The following is a 19,148-nucleotide window of genomic DNA, read 5'->3' as shown; positions in this document are numbered from 1 at the left end:
AGTGAAATCAAAGTTTTTCTAGATCACCTCTCAGTCATGTTATTCTTCAGGACGAGCAGGAAAGGAGGTGCCACCCTTAGATATGCTAATGCATTTACAACTATTCAATTTAGTGTAAGTTTATAACTAAAAACAATATACCAGAAAACATATTCATAAATAAAGTTTAATAGGTCATATTAAAATTTTATGCTTCATTGCTTTCACAGGACAATTATTTGTCTACTCAGTAAATTTTTTTAGGATTTGATCAAATGTATAGGTATTTCAAATTTATAGGCTAATGCTATAGCTCCCAGGTATGAAATTCAAGGCTTCTGAAATCCAAAGCAATTTGACAAAGATGGGTCCTCTGGCGGTCCTAACAAAACAAAATAACTGCTCTACTTGAAAGAGCAGTTAGTGTTGGGAATAAACAGAAGTAGACATACGGCAATTTTACGTGTTCTAGCCTGCGTGTGACACAGATAGGTGACCTTTAAGCTGTGTCAGGGTCTAGGTTAGTCAGTCATGACACCCATCAATCAGGACCCACCTCCAGAGACCCAAATGCATGGGCCTTAAACTCCAGCAGGAGTGCTTCCTTTATAATTCTGGGACAGCTTTCTGGCTCTGCCCTGCTGACACTTTAAAGATAAACTTAGAGAAAAATTCAGTCTCGAGAGAAATTAATTTTTGTGTATTTTTCTGTTTTAAAAACAAAGCACAAACTGTTCGTTCCTGCTTAAAAAGCACATTTAATTTGATGCTTCTTGGTTCTGATCAGATTTTAGACAATCAATAAAGCATCCTACTGGGCAATAAACCATCTAGGGCTGCAATCCACCACCCATCTGCCCTCTGCACAGAACCCATCCAGCTCCTCCTAAGGGCAGCGTTGCTCATTGCCATCAGCCTTCTAGCTCTGAAATTATGCCAGAAAGCCATTTCCCCCAAGCTCAGCCATTCCTGGCTATAAACTGTTAGAGGGAGCCTATTGCTTTTTATTGTTAGCCCAATGCACCTAGAAAGAAACTGTCCAAATGACATCTCCAGAGTGCATCCTTAAAAGTGATGGAAATATAGCCAAGACCCTTCTTGAGTATAATACCACCTAAATAGAGAATCAGGAAATGTGTGAAATTCAAGTGCTCTAATTAGCACTCTGGGTGAAATGCCTTTTCTAATGGCAGAGAATGTGACCTTCATTGCCACATGGTCCATAGAAAACTAGGCAGACTGTTCAGACATTCAAAAGCTCCAGACTCTCTATTTGTGAAATTTTTTTTCTCCCTCTCTGTTACTACTCCAGAGTGGCTATGTACTGCCTGGGGCTAGCTTGTTTGATCTGCGGCTGCAGAAACAAACAAAGCCATTTAAACCAAATGTAAAAGGTTATGAAGAGGAAGGGAGAGTTAGTGAGGTCTTAGCAAAGAGTGAAATATAGGCTTTCACACCAAAGGAAGGCTTTAAATTGAACATGACTTCAGGAAAAATCAATTTGCCTTTTCTTTTCTTGTCATAATTTTTTCCCTGAAACATGACTCCTGCCAATTATTGAAAGGTGTATTGTTGCATAAACTCTTACACTGTGAAGCTTATCCTACAGAGTTATCACATAATGTAGTTTCTGTGATGTCACAATTGGTTTCCATGGTGATGCAAAAAAGGCAAAGAAGAAAAGTTGGGAGGGGGGACCATCACACCCATGACATGACAGTTGCTTTGGTATCTGTGAAAATGCTACTTGAAAAGCCACCCTTAGCTCAGGGTCTTGCAGCTATCACTAAGATAACTGTGCAATGAGTGACAGGAGAGAGGAAAATGTGAGCCATCGAGGAGGCAGGTGTCTTGTTCCAAAACATAACCATTACAACAACCATGACAGAGAATAGCAAAAGAGTTAACAAGCATGCAAGTGAGAAAATTATAATAAAAATATAAAGGCAGGAGAGAAACTGAGAAGCTGGAGCCGTCCTCCAGTCTCAGTGATACCCCACCTCTGCCTACCTGATCTGCCGTCGCGCTGAATGTCCACGTGGTACCATTCCCCATCGTTGGCTTTCTTCTGAGTGGCTTTCACTTTGATGGTGCCAGAGCCCATGTCAAGCAGCAGGTACAGGTTGCCATCCAGGAGTTCCACGGCAAAGAAGTCCACCTTGGTGTTCTTCTGGCTTCGAACATCCTTCCTCTCTTGGGGCTTGCCGTGAGTGAAGAGGATCAGGCCATTGGGCTCGGTGGTGCGGAAGTCAAAGGAGATGGAACCCATGCGTTTGGTATTCCACTTGGGCAAGCTTATGTAAGCCTCTGGGGTCTCAAAGTTGATGGGGTCCAGCGTGGCCACATTCTCACACTTGAATACAACTTCCCCATAGATTTTCATCTTGGTATCCCCAATCCGGGCCAGGCGAGACAGCTCCAGACGGATGTCATTATTTTTATAAACAACCTGTCAAAAGCCAAACATGGGCCATATGAATCAATCTTGCAAACAGTAACCATTCATCACTCACAGGGCACCCAGGAAAAAAGCCTGAGAAGAACCTTCGGGACACAATCATCTGAAACATGAGAAACACGAGATGTGGTATTTGAAAGGGCATCTGAAGAGTCCTCTAGGGTGTACACAGGTCCTGAGTAAGCTCCTGTGTTTCCATTCTAAACCTTCTGTCTGTCTACTTCTGGTCAATTTTTATATTGTCAGAAAATTATACAAGCTTACAGATAGAACTCAAGACATATTAAGTTGCACAGCTACAAATACATATATACAAAGATATTTATTAAAGTGTCATTAGTAGAAGACCAGAAACAACCTAAATGACTATCAATAATAGACTGGCACATCCTTATTATTGAATATTATGCAGTCCTTAGAAACCAGGTAATGATTCCAATTTCGATGTGGATGCTCTGCAAGTACTATTGTTAAGTGAAATTAGCAAGGAACAGATCAGAGCGTGCATTATGCTATTATTGTGTAAAGTGTGTGTGCTGAAGTGATGTTATAGGTATATATGCTCATAATGCATAAGACAACTCAGAGGAAAACACAAGAAACTATAAAAGTGTCACCGGGGAGTGTATTTGTTAGATTAATATTCATGTGTGGGAGGAAGACTTACTTTTCACAGTACCCTATTATATTTGATGTTTTTTAACCATATGGATATATTGCTTAAAGAAAATGATTGTTAAGCGTTGGTGGGGAAGGACATCAGTGTTTCTTTGCATATTATGTGTGCTCTCTATGTACATATCCTGAGAGAATGAAATACCTTAAAACATATACAAACATATTATGGCTTTCTAAACCTGGTGTCGTCCACATATAAGCAGGGATTATTCTTATTCCTCAAAATTAGAATTTCAAAAACATTTTGCTGTCGCTAGAACTGAATTTTGATGCAGTGCCCTGGGATGGGTCCTGGACTTCTTGACCACTCAGCAATGTCGCACGCATACAATAAACAGAAAATAAAATTGGAAGGGAATGGGCTCAACATTAGAACGCTGATTATGCCAACCACTGTGCTATGTCTCATGTATCACTTTATTCAAATTCTAAGTCAGGATCCAGATTTAGGTTCAAATCCCACATCCACTGCTTACAAGCTATGTGACCTTGGCAGATTTAATGTAACTCACATGAGCCTGTTTTCTCCTTTGAAAATAGGAATATAGGAGTAAATGATTTTATAATGATGAAACAAGTTAATACAGGTAAGGCCCTTAGAAATGGCACATGGTAAAGCCACAGAAATCTCAGCTATTTTGGAGGCAGTTGTTGTATTTGTTATTAACCTGATTCCATCCTTTCCAAAGATCAGTGAAGGCTGTATTGTCATCTCTATTTTCAGTAAAATAACAAGACTTAAGTCTTAAAATAAGTCTTACAAACCATCTCAGGGATAAAATGTTAACTGGATGAGTCATTCCAGTGCTCAGCATTTAATACCTAACACCCAACTATAGAACTGTTTTCTTGCGCTCCCCTATCACCAGGAGATATCCAAGCAGAGCTATTAGCCTTTTCATATATAACTAATAATTAATGATTAAATGTGCCTTGCCTGCTATATGACCTTGGCCATGGTAACCATAGAAATACCACTGAAAATAAGAAGGATAATAATATTTACTGAGCACCTACTGCCAGGCTGTATGCTAAGGATCTGAAGCCTACCACCCTATTAGATCTTAACAACACCCACTTGAGATATCCCCATCATCCCCCCATTTCCCGGGTGCAGAAATACCCATGGAGAATATTTAAGGAACTAGTTCACTGTCACATAGCTGAGAAGTGGTAGAGCAGGACTTGAACTCAGGGAGCTGGGCTCCAGAGTCTGTGTGTTTTACTACAGTGAACACTAGAAACGAGGTCCACTAGCAGCTCCCAGGAAGTTCATCTTTAACCTTATGCAGAAAGTCATGCACGTTCAACTCCCCAGTTCAAGAGCTGAATTTCCCATTTTCCCTCTACTGGACTGACCATGTGTGAAGGGGAGACACTGCAGGATCCTCAGCAGTCTCTACATGAGTGAACCAGAAAAGAAAATGAAAGTTTAATAACTGGCAGCTTCTCCTTTCTAACCACTGGTCTCATGCCCGAACATGTTAATCTCTCTGTCATAACAAAACTTTGGCTTTCTCTGCATTGGGTTAAATGCCTATGACTAGAGCTCCTTGTAAAGGTTAATTATTAATACATAACAATAGCTCATCCCAATGGGACAGACTGAGGCTTGGCTCCATTGAATGATAAATGGCAGGAGAGCTCAGGTACCTCTGCAGGAGAGAGGAATAAAAAGGAAAAAGACTTTTTAAAGGAAAGGAATGCAGAGTCCTGTGATGAGGAACTCTCCTGGAAGAAGGATACGTGATGGAGAGAGGCATGGGAGGTGATGAGAATGCCCCTTTCTGGAGAGACACAGAGGAGAACGAGGGCCAGAAACTGGCCAAAAGTAACCAGACTTCTCTCAAAACTCTTTGAAGGTGAGCTCTTTATCTCCTCCTGGCCCTGACATTACTGTGTGTGTGTGTGTGTGTGTGTGTGTGTATGCAGTTTTCACATCCTTCTTACTGATAATTGGGTAACCTCTGAGTCCTATTTTACCCATCTCCTCGTCTTTCCAGCCTTCTCAGTGCAGGGCCATGGCCACGCCAAGGCAGAAATGCGCCCGCACCTTGGGTAGGACATGAAGGCAAGAAACCCTGCTGGACCCTCTTAACAAGGCAAATTAGCATCTGGTACAGGGTTCTCTGTAAAATTAGACTGTCAACTAAATGCAAGTCCCCAACTGATGACTGAACTAGAAAGAGATGTGGCATCAAGTGACAGAAAGTAGCCTTGGCTGACAAGTTATACCAGTAAGAAGCAATTAAAGGCAAACTGAAAACGGCTCCAATGGGGGTAAGATGTCATACAGCCTGGGAGGCAGAGGCAGAGTCACAGAGAGTGACAAGCTGTCCTTACTACTATACCCATGGGCTTGTAAAGACTGTTTGGGCTCACAGCTCACGCTTAGGAGGCCAGACAGTAAAACAGCTGAGGACAGTCTTAGAGTTAAGACAGACTCTATGAGAACAACTGCACTTGTATGCCTCTATAATCTGTGATACAGAGACACACAGAACAATAGCAGGAGTAAGGCAAGCTATGGTAGCAGGAATGATATAATAAAAATAGTTGCCATCTACTGAGTGTCTACTATATGCTAGACCCTTTAAAACACTGTCATATATAATCCACATTAAGCAAGTAAAGAAGCTGGCAGTAACCCTATTTTACAGAAATGAAGCTCAGAGGGGATCAGTATGCCCAGGACATAGGACATTAAGGGCATAGCCAGGACAACTTGAACCCAGATCTCTCTGACTATACTGGGACAAGGCCATGCTCCAGTGGTGGGAGCTTCTAGACTCTGCTGCAGCCCTTACGTATCCATAAAACAGACACCTCTTTGTCAAACACAAAAACCACATGCAGCTCCATCCAATGACAAAGCTGTCTGCCCTACTGCCTAAACCATTTGCTCTGATTGGAAAAGAAGACCATTCCAATTTACATAATGTGTTTTTTACATTAAACTCTTCCATGATGCCTGAGGTATATGGCATCATTCATTCATAGAGAATGAATCTAATGGGTAGAGACAATCCCAGCTCACAGAAATATTTGTTTTCTCCCTCTTCTGTCTTATCCCAGGCTATTTTGTTCTCAGCTTCCTAAGAACATGTTTCCATGTATTTAGTTGTAAATGCCACATCCTTATGCACTCCAGTAAGGGAACTGGAAGAAATGGGAGGAGTGTGGGTATGTACCCCGCAGTGCCCAGATGGCTTCCTGGTACTATTTCTCCTGTTGAGAAATAGGAGGCTTACCAGTTGGCCTTTCTGTTCTCTTGTTTTTAAAGCCTATCTAACTCTCTTTAGGTCTACATACAGGACAATTTCAATAAAACCACCAGGTCAGCTTATAAGAGCATCATTTATAGATCCGTGACTTCATGACTGAGCACCATTGCTCCAATCCAGGTCAGTGGAGGATGTTTGAAGGTCAGGATGCTGGGGAACATTGTCTCAAGTGACTAGGCTAGACAACACAGAATGGCATGAAGCCAATGTCAGAGTGTTTTGAGGTGGAACAATGTTGACTACGAATCCTAATAAAGCCTTTCAAATTTACTCCTATGTGTGGGGCAGTTTACATACAACAAGCAAAAGACTAAGATGTATTTATCTCTCACCCAACTTAATCCCATTGACAACAGATAATAATGAAGAGAGTTTCTGCTCTTCAGTTTCTAGGATGGTGCAGCTTCTAGATAAGCTTCTGTGCTCATCTTATTATTGTGTAACACTCTCAGAGAAAACAAATGAAAAGCACTGTAAAGATTCTTGCTTCTGGTGTGGCCACAAAATCACACATCCTACCCCACTTCCCCTCTGTCCCTCCGGCAACTGATGACTCTGGTAGGTTATGATTTCCCCTTCTAGGAACTATCCACTCTACTCATTTGTCACTCAAAACACTCTACTTTGTTATCTTTGAATAAGCACAGGTCTTGTCTTTTCAAAATAGCTTCAATACCTTCTCAGCAAAAACTATGCATTACACCTTTTAAAGTGTGAAATAGCACCCAGCTGTGCCAGTGCTTAATCAATGCTTATATCTTCATTAAACTAGATGCTGGACTCAAGTGGCAGCACAGGGCAGTGGTTAAGATCATGGACTTTGCAGCCTCACTAACCAGGGTCTGAGTCCCGCTTTACCCTTGAGACCTTGGATAAAATATTTAACTGGCCTCAGCCTCAGGCTTTTCAACTGTGGAATGTAGATAACAAGTCTCACTGCATAGGGTTGTATGGCATAAATGAGATAATATTATCATATGCAGAAGTACTTTACACAGTTTTTGGCCCTTCATAAGCACTCAATAAATGGTAGTTATCACTATCAATTTTGTTATTTTCTCTGAAAAGCTAGAACTAAATCAACAGACACTTTAGCCTAGCGTGGAATCACTGGGAAGAGAAGATTCTCTCTGAGGATAAGTTCTAAGCCAACTGTCAGCCCAAGAGACAGCAGCATTTATAATATATATAAATGCCTAGTAATCACCATTCTTTCTCCCTTGTTCCTCTTCCCCTCCTTTCTTCTTCTCTTCCCTTCCCTTCCCTTCCTTCCCTTCCCTTCCCTCCCCTTCCTTTCCGTTCCCTTCCCCTCTCTCTTCTCTCTCTCTCTCTCTCTCCCCGCCTCCATACATCTGTACAGATTTAGGGATCATTATCATTAACATCATTTTCTATCACAGTGTACCACTAACCAAACTCCAGCAGTGAAGTCCAAGCACAAATGTGGCAGCAGATGGTCCTCTTAGCGTCCAAAGTCAGAAGAACCTAATGTTTGGCATGGCCGGGGCCACATCTGCATCTGTGGTCTTGCTAACAGGGTTCAGTAAACTAACCGCCTGCTGAGCTGCAGCTGACATACAACCTGGAGCCTGAAGTCCCAGTTGCTACATACCGTGGATACCACCATTTTCATGCTTATATTCTGTTAATGGTGGTCAGGATGTGCCAAAAATAAAAACTAAGCAGTAAACACAGAAAATGTGAACTGAGTTTCAGGCTTGCAAGGCAGGAGCCAAAATAATGTCCAAGTATCAGGGCTTCTAATAAGGATGAAAAAGACTCTTGACAAAGTTGAAACAAGTAGTACAACACTGGCAGTCAATTAAATTGTTGAAATGTGTTTGATCCAATACCCTGTGAGTCAAACATAATATACTTGCTAGCTTTGATCTCACCAGGAACTACCAGTTTATAATCTCTGATCCATGGTCCCATTTGTAAAAGAGTAGTCAAGAAGAGATTAAAGGGGCATAAGGTGAGTTGGAGTAACAGGAAAAATTCAGGCAAAGGGATATTGAGCCAGGCAAGTCCTGAGTCTCTTCCCATTTTGAAGAAAGCATCCAGTCATGTGGGCATGTAGGTATTCCAGAGAAGAGAGAGAGAGAGAGAGAGAGCGCACCTGCACGCTGTGCACCAGTCAAGTTACTCTGCCCCCGTGAGTCAAAGAGTCATTTTTGCCAGCCCAAATGGCCCTTTGCTAATGACCTGCAATATCAACCTTGCTAATATTGCAGGTCATTACTTCTTGCATTACTACTTTGTATTTCTCTGATAGATTTGTTATGAAAGGGAATGATCAGATAGGTTTATGTTCAGTTACAGATGGTATGTAGCTGACAAAGATTCCTATCTGTTGGCACAATCACAGTGAAAGTCTCATTTTTATTCTCAAGAAGAACTTTCTTAGAACTTTTATTCAGTTAAAAAGGCAGATCAGGAAGAGGCTGCCATATGTCCATGTATCCCATAGAAAAAAATTTCAACCAGTCAAGTGTGTGAGGTAGTTAGGATACTGTAAAGGCTCAGTCTATCACAAGAGATAAGATTTGCTAATCTTTATCATCCTTGCAGAGCCTACTAAGCTTCTACTAAATTCAAGAAGCAAGAACTTAGCACAGACATATCAGACTTGGCATAGACAAACCCAGGCAAATAAATAGGACATGAACAGGCATGCATGGGCCACAGTTCTCCAAGACAGGCCTTGTCAATGGATCATGAAAAATCTTTTTAGACAATTGAAAAAAGGTTGCCCAATGATCCTCCAGCCATACCTGGACAGAAAACTCTCCCATCTCTTAGAGCAATTTGGCAATGTGTCTTTACTCTTCCTTCCTGGCAGATGGCATTTATTGTTAATTGATACCATTCTACTCTACTCCCTTTCCCATTAAACCCAGGTGGAGCCACAGAATTCTTCTCAAGGCAATGCTCTGGGAAGTTGCCACTAGTCACTGAGAGGTGGAACAGAGGCGAACCTAGTCTCCACCCTTGTTATCCTCTAGCACAAAAGTCAATTTAATGCAAATTGACTACCTATGTTAGAATACTGGAAGTGAAAGTCCATGTAAATGTGTTGGATACCCATTAGCTCTAGACCACAGAGGATACAAAGGACGATGGGGTATAATTCTTGTTACCAACATGCTTAGAAAATGTTGGATGATACTTAAGGGGGGATATATTTTATATCAGAATTGGAGTGAGATATATTTGTCACTCCAATTAATGAAAGTGCAAGGGTCTGTGATCATAAACTTGACTCAGATTGTATTTCTCTCCCTTCTGCTCTCTGGAAATGGAACTACTACTGTCCTCTAGACCAGCACTCCCCAACCTTTTTGTCACCAGGGACTGGTTTTGGTTTCATGGAAGACAGGGAAGGAGGGAAACGGGAGGCAGAGCTTGGAGTGAAGCTCACCTGCTGTGGACTGGAGGGGGCATGACAGGAGACAGGGTGGAGCTCAGGTGACCTGCACTCACAGCCCGATTCCTAACAGGCCATGGGCTGGAGCCCGGGGGTTGAGGACCCCTACTCTAGACTTACATTTCCTAAACATAGAGGCTGTGAGTTTCTGATGTAGAAACCAGTGCATCCCCAGTGTGCACCAAAGTGCCAACCACATAGCAGAGGCTCAGTAAATACCCATTCTTCTTACATTTCTTATGTATGAAACAGACCTACTGAGTGAACACCTACATTTTTTCCTTCCATTTTATAATATCTGATGAGGGCAACAACCTGCTTAGTGTGAAAGTTATATGTCACAAAGCAGAGGAACTAAGATCAGATGAGTGGGTGGTATCTGATTATGAAAAGCTCTAAAAATATAGCCATTATACAATTGGGGGGAAAAAAAACATTAGAGTAGAAGGAAACCTTTAGCAGTTTGATTAGAAAGGTGACAAAATTTAAAAGGTACCTTTCTGAATCACTAGGACTCCTCTACTGCTATTTTTATTTCAAGGACTAGAAATTACTCTAATTGCTTCATTGTTTTCACTGGGGATATCATGTCATTTCTTGCTTACAACCCTTCAATGATTCTCTATCAACTTCAGAATCGAGTGCAAACTTTTAAGCATCACATCACATAAAAGACTCTTCCTGATCTAGTCTCTGCCTCATCATTACCAGCCTTGCCAAAGTTCTGCATTTCTTCCAATACACCATCCCCAGGATGAGCCTTAACTGAATTATCTATCTGAATGATGACTGCTCATCATTGGAGGAATAATTCAGGTATCACCTCCTTTGGGAATCCTCCATCAACATACTTGCTCATTCCACTCCCGCCCACAGCTTATTTCTTGCTCTCTGCTCCCTTGTTATCCTCTTAACACAAAAGCCATCGGCTCCATGTTCTCACTGCTGTCACAGAAACTATCATGTTGTGCTATAACTGTCTGTCTTCCCTGGTAGACTGGGAGCTTCTCAAGTGAAGGGAATAGTCTTTCTCCTTCATGTCTCTAAGTGCCCATCCCAGTGCATGACAAAGTCAATACATGTTCATAAGAGGAGGAAGAGCAAGGAAGCTCACAGAGGCTACTTTCTGATGCCTCTAAGTCAATGAGGACTATAATAGAGAAAGAATCCTTTACATTCATTCCACTTGACAATAAGTGACAAGATCAGAAGGTAGAAAGCTAAAGTACCACAGACAGTTAAAAAGAATTGGATGGAATTGTTGAATATTTAGTTGAGTTTCCCCTAGTTTGCATGCTTAGGAAATGTGTTTGTATTTTAAGGCTACCAATATGGAAAGTTCTGCACTCCAGAGTGGCAGCTGTCAGTAGTTTATGTGTCTTGGCAGAACATGAACAGGAGAAAAAGCTAAAAGCCAAGCACAAATTCTAGCAAGATTTTCTAAGAGACTGGTTGATAAAGCTCAGTACCAACAGTGCCTCCCACTCTGGAGTACAAAAAGGAACTATTGTCCAGGCCTTTATAACAATGTAGCTTGGACCACTGTAGAAAACACACAGAGATTTTAAAACAGCACCTCAGAGCCTTTATCATCTGTACTCAGAGTTGAAAAGCAAGAATGAGTCCCCAACGATGAAATTTTGGCCACAGCTAGCAACTTCTAACTGCTACCAACTACCATGAAAGAAGATAGATTGCAACAGGAATGCCAAATAGCTTTTGGAAAAAGAGATTATATGAAAGTCCCAAAAGCAGGAGAACAGGGGGAAATACTATAAAAAAAGGATTCAATAAAACAGAACCTTCAAGAAGTCTAACACAGTTGGTTGGAAACAATAGTAGAATATGAGAAAAGCAAGTGAGTGTTCTATGCATCCCAGAAGATGGAAGCGGTGAGTTCAAAACCATGGATAGTGACAGATGATATCCATACCAACAGGTGCTGAACAACGGGCAAGTTCCTGGAGGACTCTGGGGCTAAGAAAACAAGCTCCCACAGGGCCTTTGCAGTCCATCCTCTTACAATGTGAAGCCCATTCATTTATTCAAAGTACACATAGCACAGAGCTGTACAGCTTCCTGATAGCCAAGCAACTTCCAAAAAAGGAGCTCTGCATGTGAGAAGCAATTACAAACTATTTCTTGCCTGGCCTGCTAAGCAGCTCTGCTCTTAGCCTAACAAAGTGTCTAATCAGATGGTTAGCTTTTCAAAGTTGTCCAAAGAGCTCCTCTGCAATCAGCAGAAAAGGTGGGGAAAATGAGGAGAATATGCCAGGCTGGCAGGTACCTGATAACAGAGTCATTTCCAACCTGGTACAAATAAGAGTTCTTTCACACTGACAATAATATAGATGGAAATGCTAGAGCTCACATTGATGTTTTAAAAACAGGTTTCTTTACCTTTTGTTAACTTCATGCAATAAAGAGTCATAAAACAAACAAGGCTGCCCTTTCGGGGGCTCCCTTGCAAGGTGATGGTACTTGGCCCCCATACGCACACCTATGACTTTGCATTACCTTCAGTAAATCTGCAGAGACCTTGACAACCACTAGATGTCCCTTATGCCATGTAAAACGAGCCTGAAATGACTTCCACTACCAGTTACACAAATCACATTTAAAGACAGCTTTTCTCAGTCATGGATCTTAGGTGTCAACTATAATCCCTATTGTGACTCACTTCTTCTCCTTATTTATATCATGCCCATATCTATAGCATTTTGATGGTCTTTTATCAAACTATAGTCAGAGAGTGAAAAGTTATTACAAGTTAAAATTTTCTTAGAGGTACAAATAATAGAGAAATAGGCAGAGAGAAATATTGTAGACAAGGGTTATAGTGTGGCTAAAGAGGTCTAAAATTCATTATCTGCTTTAGGAATCAATTGTTTCAATATAAATGGAGAAACCCACAAGCTCAGCTTAAATTCAGATTCTCCATACACTGGGTGGGACCTTGGATTCTTCCATTTAATAAAATGAGAAATGGCAAGTAATTGTAATTTCACATGTTGCATTTGATCAATTAAGAGTGGCTGCCTATGACACAAAGCAAGAAAGATTGTTGTGTTGTGACCGGTGAGCAAACTGCAGTGGGTGTGAGAATGGAGAAAGGTGGCTCCCGTGATACATATCTTCAGAACCTGAATTAACCCTCAGCTGTAAGCCTCCTAGACTTGTAATTATCATAGGGGAGGGTGGTGATGGTAGTAGTAGAAGTAGCAATAGCTAACCTTAATGGAGTGTTTTCTTGGGCCAGGTATTGTCCTTAGTATTTAACAGATAATTATTTGATCCTCAAGTAACAAATATCCACACAGAGACATGACACAATGATACTTCTGAGAGGAAAAGAAGGCACTATTAATAATTCACCTGGACAACAGATAGAACCTAGGATTTTCCAAGAACACCTAGGGTGGATGGCCACCCCATTTTATACTTATGAGAGCTTGAGGCATGAGAGGCAGCATAAAGCAGTGTGGACACATTTGCTGAAGCAAAACTCTTTGGGTTCAAATCCTTGCTCTGCTACTTGTTACTTAACTTCTCTGTCTCTCAGTTTCCTTATTTTTGAAGTGGGATAATAACAGCACTTACCTCATAGAAGATTAAGTGTATGCAAAGTGCTTAGGAAAGCTCCTGCCACAAGGTAAGTGTTGGTAACTGTTATGCTCACTCTACAGAAGAGGAAACTGGGAATCAGAGGTTGTAAAATCTGCATGAAGTCACACAGCTGTTATGTTGTAGAGCCAGAATGAAACGCAGGTAAGTCTAGCTTGAGTGACTGTGTGCTCAGTAACTATGATTATACTGTCTTAATACAGCAGAGAGAAACAACTGAGGTTTCCCTGAGATCCCTCCTTAAATCCAGCTTCCCCAGTGACCTGAATCATGAAGGAAATGCTAGGTTTGTGTCAGATGTGTACACTGAAGAAGGCACATTCAGGAGCACCCGTGAGAGCCTTGCGGAGGACCTCTTCTGGGACCCGTGACCCTCCTTAGACTATATGTGAGAAAGCTATCACAGGAGTAGAGGAGCCAGAAGTGTCTGTGTCCCAAGCTCAAATACTGAAGTTCTTCCCTAATTCAAAAATTGGTGCATTCCCTACTCTGATCTTGCACTCCAGAGCTCCTCTTCTCTCTTGATCCCACCTCAATTCCCCTCCCAGTGACCCTCCTGGTGAAACAGGTGACAAAAGCTACTGCTGGACACAGAAGAGTGAGTGCCAGGCCAGCTGATCATGCCTGCTTCCCCAGAGCTGGGAAAAGATCTATACAAACCAGGGCCACATAAGACGAACTGGTTGCTGCCGCTGACTTGCTCAGAACTCCAACCAGCTCTAGTTACTTAACTTCTCAATAGGTACATTTTTTTGTTTTGTTTTCATACTGAGAACTGGGAATGTGACCCTACCTGCCTATTCAGGGGCATGAGACTGACCTAAATTAGTCCATACTGACAATAGTTCCCAGCTTCTTTTAAATGAGCCATCAGTGTGGAAGCTATTTATTCATGAGGTATGTTTGTAGGCAAAGCAAATCCCTGTTAGACTAAAGGCTTTGAGTTTGCAAAGGTGGAAAAATAACAGTCTCTATAGTAGAAGGCTAAGCAATGTTTCCCAAAGACATCAGGAACCTGTAAATGCTACCTTAACGGGAAAGGACTTTGCAAATATGATTAAGTCAAGGCTCTTGAGGTGACAGTATCCTCAAGATTATCCAGGAGGACCCTAAATGCAATTGCCTGCATCCTTGTAAAGAGGAGGCAAAGTGAGATCAGACACACACAGAGAAGGCAGCAATGTGAAGGTGCAGGCAGAGATTAGAGAGATGAAGCCACAAGTCAAGGAATGCTGGCAGCTACCAGAAACTGGAAGGGGCATATTTGAATCAGTAGTCACTCCATTTACCAACTTTCGTTGGAATCCAAACAAGCAGGTCAAAATCTTAGTACCAACTACTCAGGCCAAACTGGAGTGATTAAGGGTATTAAAAAATATGCAGCAAGGCTAGGGAATATATGGTGGTTGTGGGACCTTCCTATCACCAAACTTCTAACAGGTACCTAACAGCTGAGAAGAAGCTAAGACTTATGAAAAACCCACTCTTACCTATGGCTCCTTAACCTGTAGATTTTATTTTTGGACTGGCATGGAAGTAACTACTATCAAATGTTTCATTAATTGCCTCTTAAGGAGGCATTTACTGGCCATGCCCTTGTCTCAGTTTTCTTTTATCACAGAGGTAAAAACTATTTGTGTCCCTGCCTGGCATAATTTGACCAGCAAGTGTTTTCTGTATTTACCACTGTCCAAGGATTGAGGAGATATATGAACAGAGGCATCCTTCTCTCTGGCCCTCGCATAGGTTGCCCCAGAAAAAATATGAACACCATGGCCTATAGTACTTGAAAGCTTATTAGGATCCATCTAGGGTTCTCTTACTCTTATCCAAACCATTAATGCACAGAAAAAAGAGAAAATTAAGAGAGACTAGAGTGTCCTTAATCCAGGGCAAAGAAAAGGCAAAGGATCAACTTGAATCTACCAGCAATACTACATCTATTGCTGAACACCTAATAATGGGCAGAGGATATCAAAAGTGGTAATGGGATAAATCCAGATGCTTAGCTTGTATCACTTTGGCTTCTATCACTGGATTCTACTTGCCTGTGTGGCTAGAGAATACAGCACCAAGAAAAACCAAAAAAAAAGACATTTCATTAAACCACAGATGAAAAAGGAGAGAATTTTTACCACCTTGACCAGCAGCATTCAAAATACTGCATTTTAACTTATTTGCCTCCCAGGACAAAACATATTTAACTTATGAGTAAAAAGTCTACAATAAGATTGCTGATAGCTTATTAATTAAGTAGGTCTCAATCCTTAGAACACTTCATATCTGCAATAGCTGACATTTTTATCTGTCACTCTCTTCTCAAAATTCTCTTTTCTGGGATTTCCTGACTGTACACTTTCCAAGTAACTCTTCGATGACTCATTTTCAGCCTCCGTTATCAGCATCTTTTCCAAATTCCTTAAAAATAGGCTTTTCCCAAGCATCTGATGAAAGCTCTCTTGCTCTTTGTTACTACTGTATCTCAGCTGCTAATTTCAACTACTGGCACTTCTTACCCTAAATGCTCTCCAAAGCTTCAGTCCCCAGATCTGGATTGTCTGCTGTAACAGTTTACCTGTCAAAAATTAAAATTCTCTGCAGACCCTTAAAATCAACCTATTCAAAAGCAAACTCACCAGTTCCTCCTCTTGACTTCCTTATTTCTGTTAATGGTCACCCAAGTTTAAATGTTCACCCAAGTTTAAATTTTTATAGATATATCTGATCCTTCCCTCCTCATTACCATAGTATTGATTTATTTTTAAGTATATTTGATTACATACCAAACAATATTTTATAATCACTTTCTCTGCTCTATTCCTGCTATCACTGGTACTATTTAGGCTTCCATTTTTATTTAATCATCCATAAGCAACCATAGAGAATTTACTAAGTATTAGGTTCTATAATGAATGATGTGGACCCTACCTTAAGGAGCTTACCTTTCAGTAGAGTTGTTATACATGTAAGTATACATATATGTACAGTGAAGTCAGAAGAGGAATATGTAGTGAATTCTCAATGCAGAATGTCCAGTTCCGCTATGGAGAGTTGGATTCTGGAGTAAATCTCACAAGAACAAGTGCAATATAGCTTCCTAACTAGTCTTAACTCCAAATCCAGTGTCTCCCTCATTCAATCTATTCTTCACACTGCTGTCCTAGTCTTGGTCTGTGGTTCAAAACATGAGTAATGAACTGTTCCCCATGTTTATGCAGGAATAAACCCAGAAAAGAATGTACAATTAAACTAAGACAGTGGTAAAGGGAAAGACATAAGTCAGGTCAACATGCCTTACGGATAAAATGGGTCTTAGAGGAATGCTTAAGGAAAAAGAGGGAAATAATAATGACTTCCAAGTCTCTGGTTTGGGAAACTAGTAGATGTCAAGTCAGTGATAAAAGGAATTCAGTAGGAGAAGTGAGAAATGCTGGAGAGGATGGAAGGAGGAAGGGAGGAATCAGGAGAGAGAAAGAATGGGCAGGAAAGGGAAGAAGGGGTGTGGACCAAGGAAGCCAACAGACCACAAGAACTGAAAATGAGCCAAATTACACTCCAGAGAAGTGTCATAAGACCACATTATTTCTACCTGAAAGGAGGAGACAGTCCACTTTTATGCCATTTGGTAATAAGATATATATAGTCACCACGTTACCCGGAATCCACATTCCAAGGCTATTCATCTACATTTGCTTTTTACAGCTAACTAACCTGAATAGAGAAGAAGCATCTGCCAAATTTTTCTAGTGACACCATGTATTTGTAGTCTTATTCTCTTGCATTCCTTCTGAACATTTCTTTTCCCTCCCGATTCCCTATTATTGTTTTCTAAGAAATTAAACTAAAAAATGCCGGGCAGGAATCATGTCCATCTTTGAATTAAACACTCAATAAATACTCAATATATAACCAAAACTGCTATAAACATATCCTTCTATACTAGCATGTATGCCCCTCAGGAATTCTAACCAGATTATTAAATTACCCAAATAACTAATTTAATGGGGTCTAGTAGTGATGGTTGTTTTGATGATGACAATGGTGATAAGAAGGAAAGGAGCAAGAAGAAGAGGAGAAGAAAAAGACAGGGATGAGTATGGCACTAAATCATCTTTAGAGAATTTTCAAAGTAAGGAGAGAGGACAATAGCAGAAAGAATAGAAGAGCATCAGTCCCATTTATTGGAAATAAAAGAAAACATTATCACAAGTGTTCTACCATTCTTGGGCTATATATTTAATCAACTATAATAGACTCTACTTCAAATTTGGCCTGAAAGTATAAAAAGCAGACTAAATATTTATGATAATACAGAACTTGAAGAAAAATCTCTTGAAAAGATTTTGAAACTTTCTTTGATTTCTATGACATATAATCTATTCAACCTATCTTCTCCCATTTCTTAACGAGCTACTCTCTTTTCTTGATTTTATTTATGTGTGTGTTCCCTAAGGCTCAACCTTGACCTCCCTCCACTCTGCTCTGCACTTTTTCCATCAGAGCTCATCACATTCCCAGTTCCAACTCTTTTTCTCTATGCAGAAGGCTCCTAAATATTTAAGCCAGCTGTGGTTCTTCTCTGTGCTCAGACTCATATGTCCAACCAATAGCTGAGTATTTTTCATTTGACTTCCTTTCTTTTAAGTCAGAATATTTCAAAAGACAAAATCATCATCTTGCCCACAATCTTACCCCCCAAACATCCCATCTTCTTGATGTCGTGTCCCATCTCATTACCAACCCCATCTGACTACTCTGATTACAGAAAAACTCTTTCAAAAGTTGTCCTTTATCAGTTCCACACTTATCACTCTCTTCTAAATCCACTTTAAATTAGTCTCCTGCTCATACCAAACCATATGGCTTAAAGGCTCTGCAAAACTTTCATCTCTCTTAATTCATTTTTTAATATCCCTTAATTCAACAAACACCTGTTCCTCAGGTCTTTGCATCTGCTGGTCCTTAAACCTTTTGTTAAGCAGGCCTCAGCTGCCTACCAACTCAACTCTCTATAATGGATCTCCATTATCTTCTGCTCCTTTATCTTGTTTTCTCTCCTCACAGATATTATACCACCACTTACAGTTTAGATTTATTAAATTGCTCATTGTTTTCACTACCAGATGGTAAGCTATATGAAATCCAGGACTTTTGTTGTTGTTCAGTGATCTATAGTTAACCTCAGCATAAAGTAATGCCCAGGGAGCTAGGAGCAAACTAGAGAAATTCTGCAAACCTGCCCCACATTTCTAGTTCTCCAAGCAGCAAAGGTTCTGCTGAGCCTTCAGAGTCCTTTGGGATGTTCAAATCTTTAGACTTTGGAATTTTTTTTTTTATTCTTTAAAAAAATTTATTGTTGTTAAATTGCAGTTGTCCCCATTTTTCTTCTGTTACTCTCCCCTGCCCTACCCAGCTCCCACCTCCCACATTAGGTCCTCCCCCACCCTTGTTATCCTTGTCCATGGGTCCTTTATACATGTTTATTGACTTGACCCTTCCCCTTCTTTCCCCTATTATCCCCCTCACCCCTCCCCTCTGGTCACTGTCAGTTTGTTCTTTATTTCCATGTCTCTGGTTCTATTTTGCTTTCTGGTTTGTTTTGTTGATTAGGTTCCACTTGTAGGTTAGATCATATGGTATTTGTCTTTCACTGTCTGGCTTATTTCACTTAGCATAATGCTCTCTAGTTCTATTCATA

The 19,148-nt window shown here is 40.7% G+C and overlaps 1 protein-coding gene across 1 annotated transcript in view; it reads right to left on the bottom strand.

The window, feature by feature from the left end:
• Positions 1-19,148, bottom strand: part of NRXN3 (neurexin 3) — a 1,487,232-nt gene that overhangs the window by 1,003,883 nt on the left and 464,201 nt on the right. The window contains 1 exon segment of the mRNA XM_036018906.1: positions 1,990-2,428. Within this exon segment, the coding sequence (XP_035874799.1) occupies positions 1,990-2,428 (439 nt within the window).

Source organism: Phyllostomus discolor, chromosome 1 (assembly GCF_004126475.2).
Source record: "Phyllostomus discolor isolate MPI-MPIP mPhyDis1 chromosome 1, mPhyDis1.pri.v3, whole genome shotgun sequence".
Lineage (NCBI taxonomy): Eukaryota > Metazoa > Chordata > Mammalia > Chiroptera > Phyllostomidae > Phyllostomus > Phyllostomus discolor.
The sequence above is the reverse complement of the archived record's forward strand: the minus strand, read 5'-3'. Positions and strand labels throughout refer to the sequence as shown.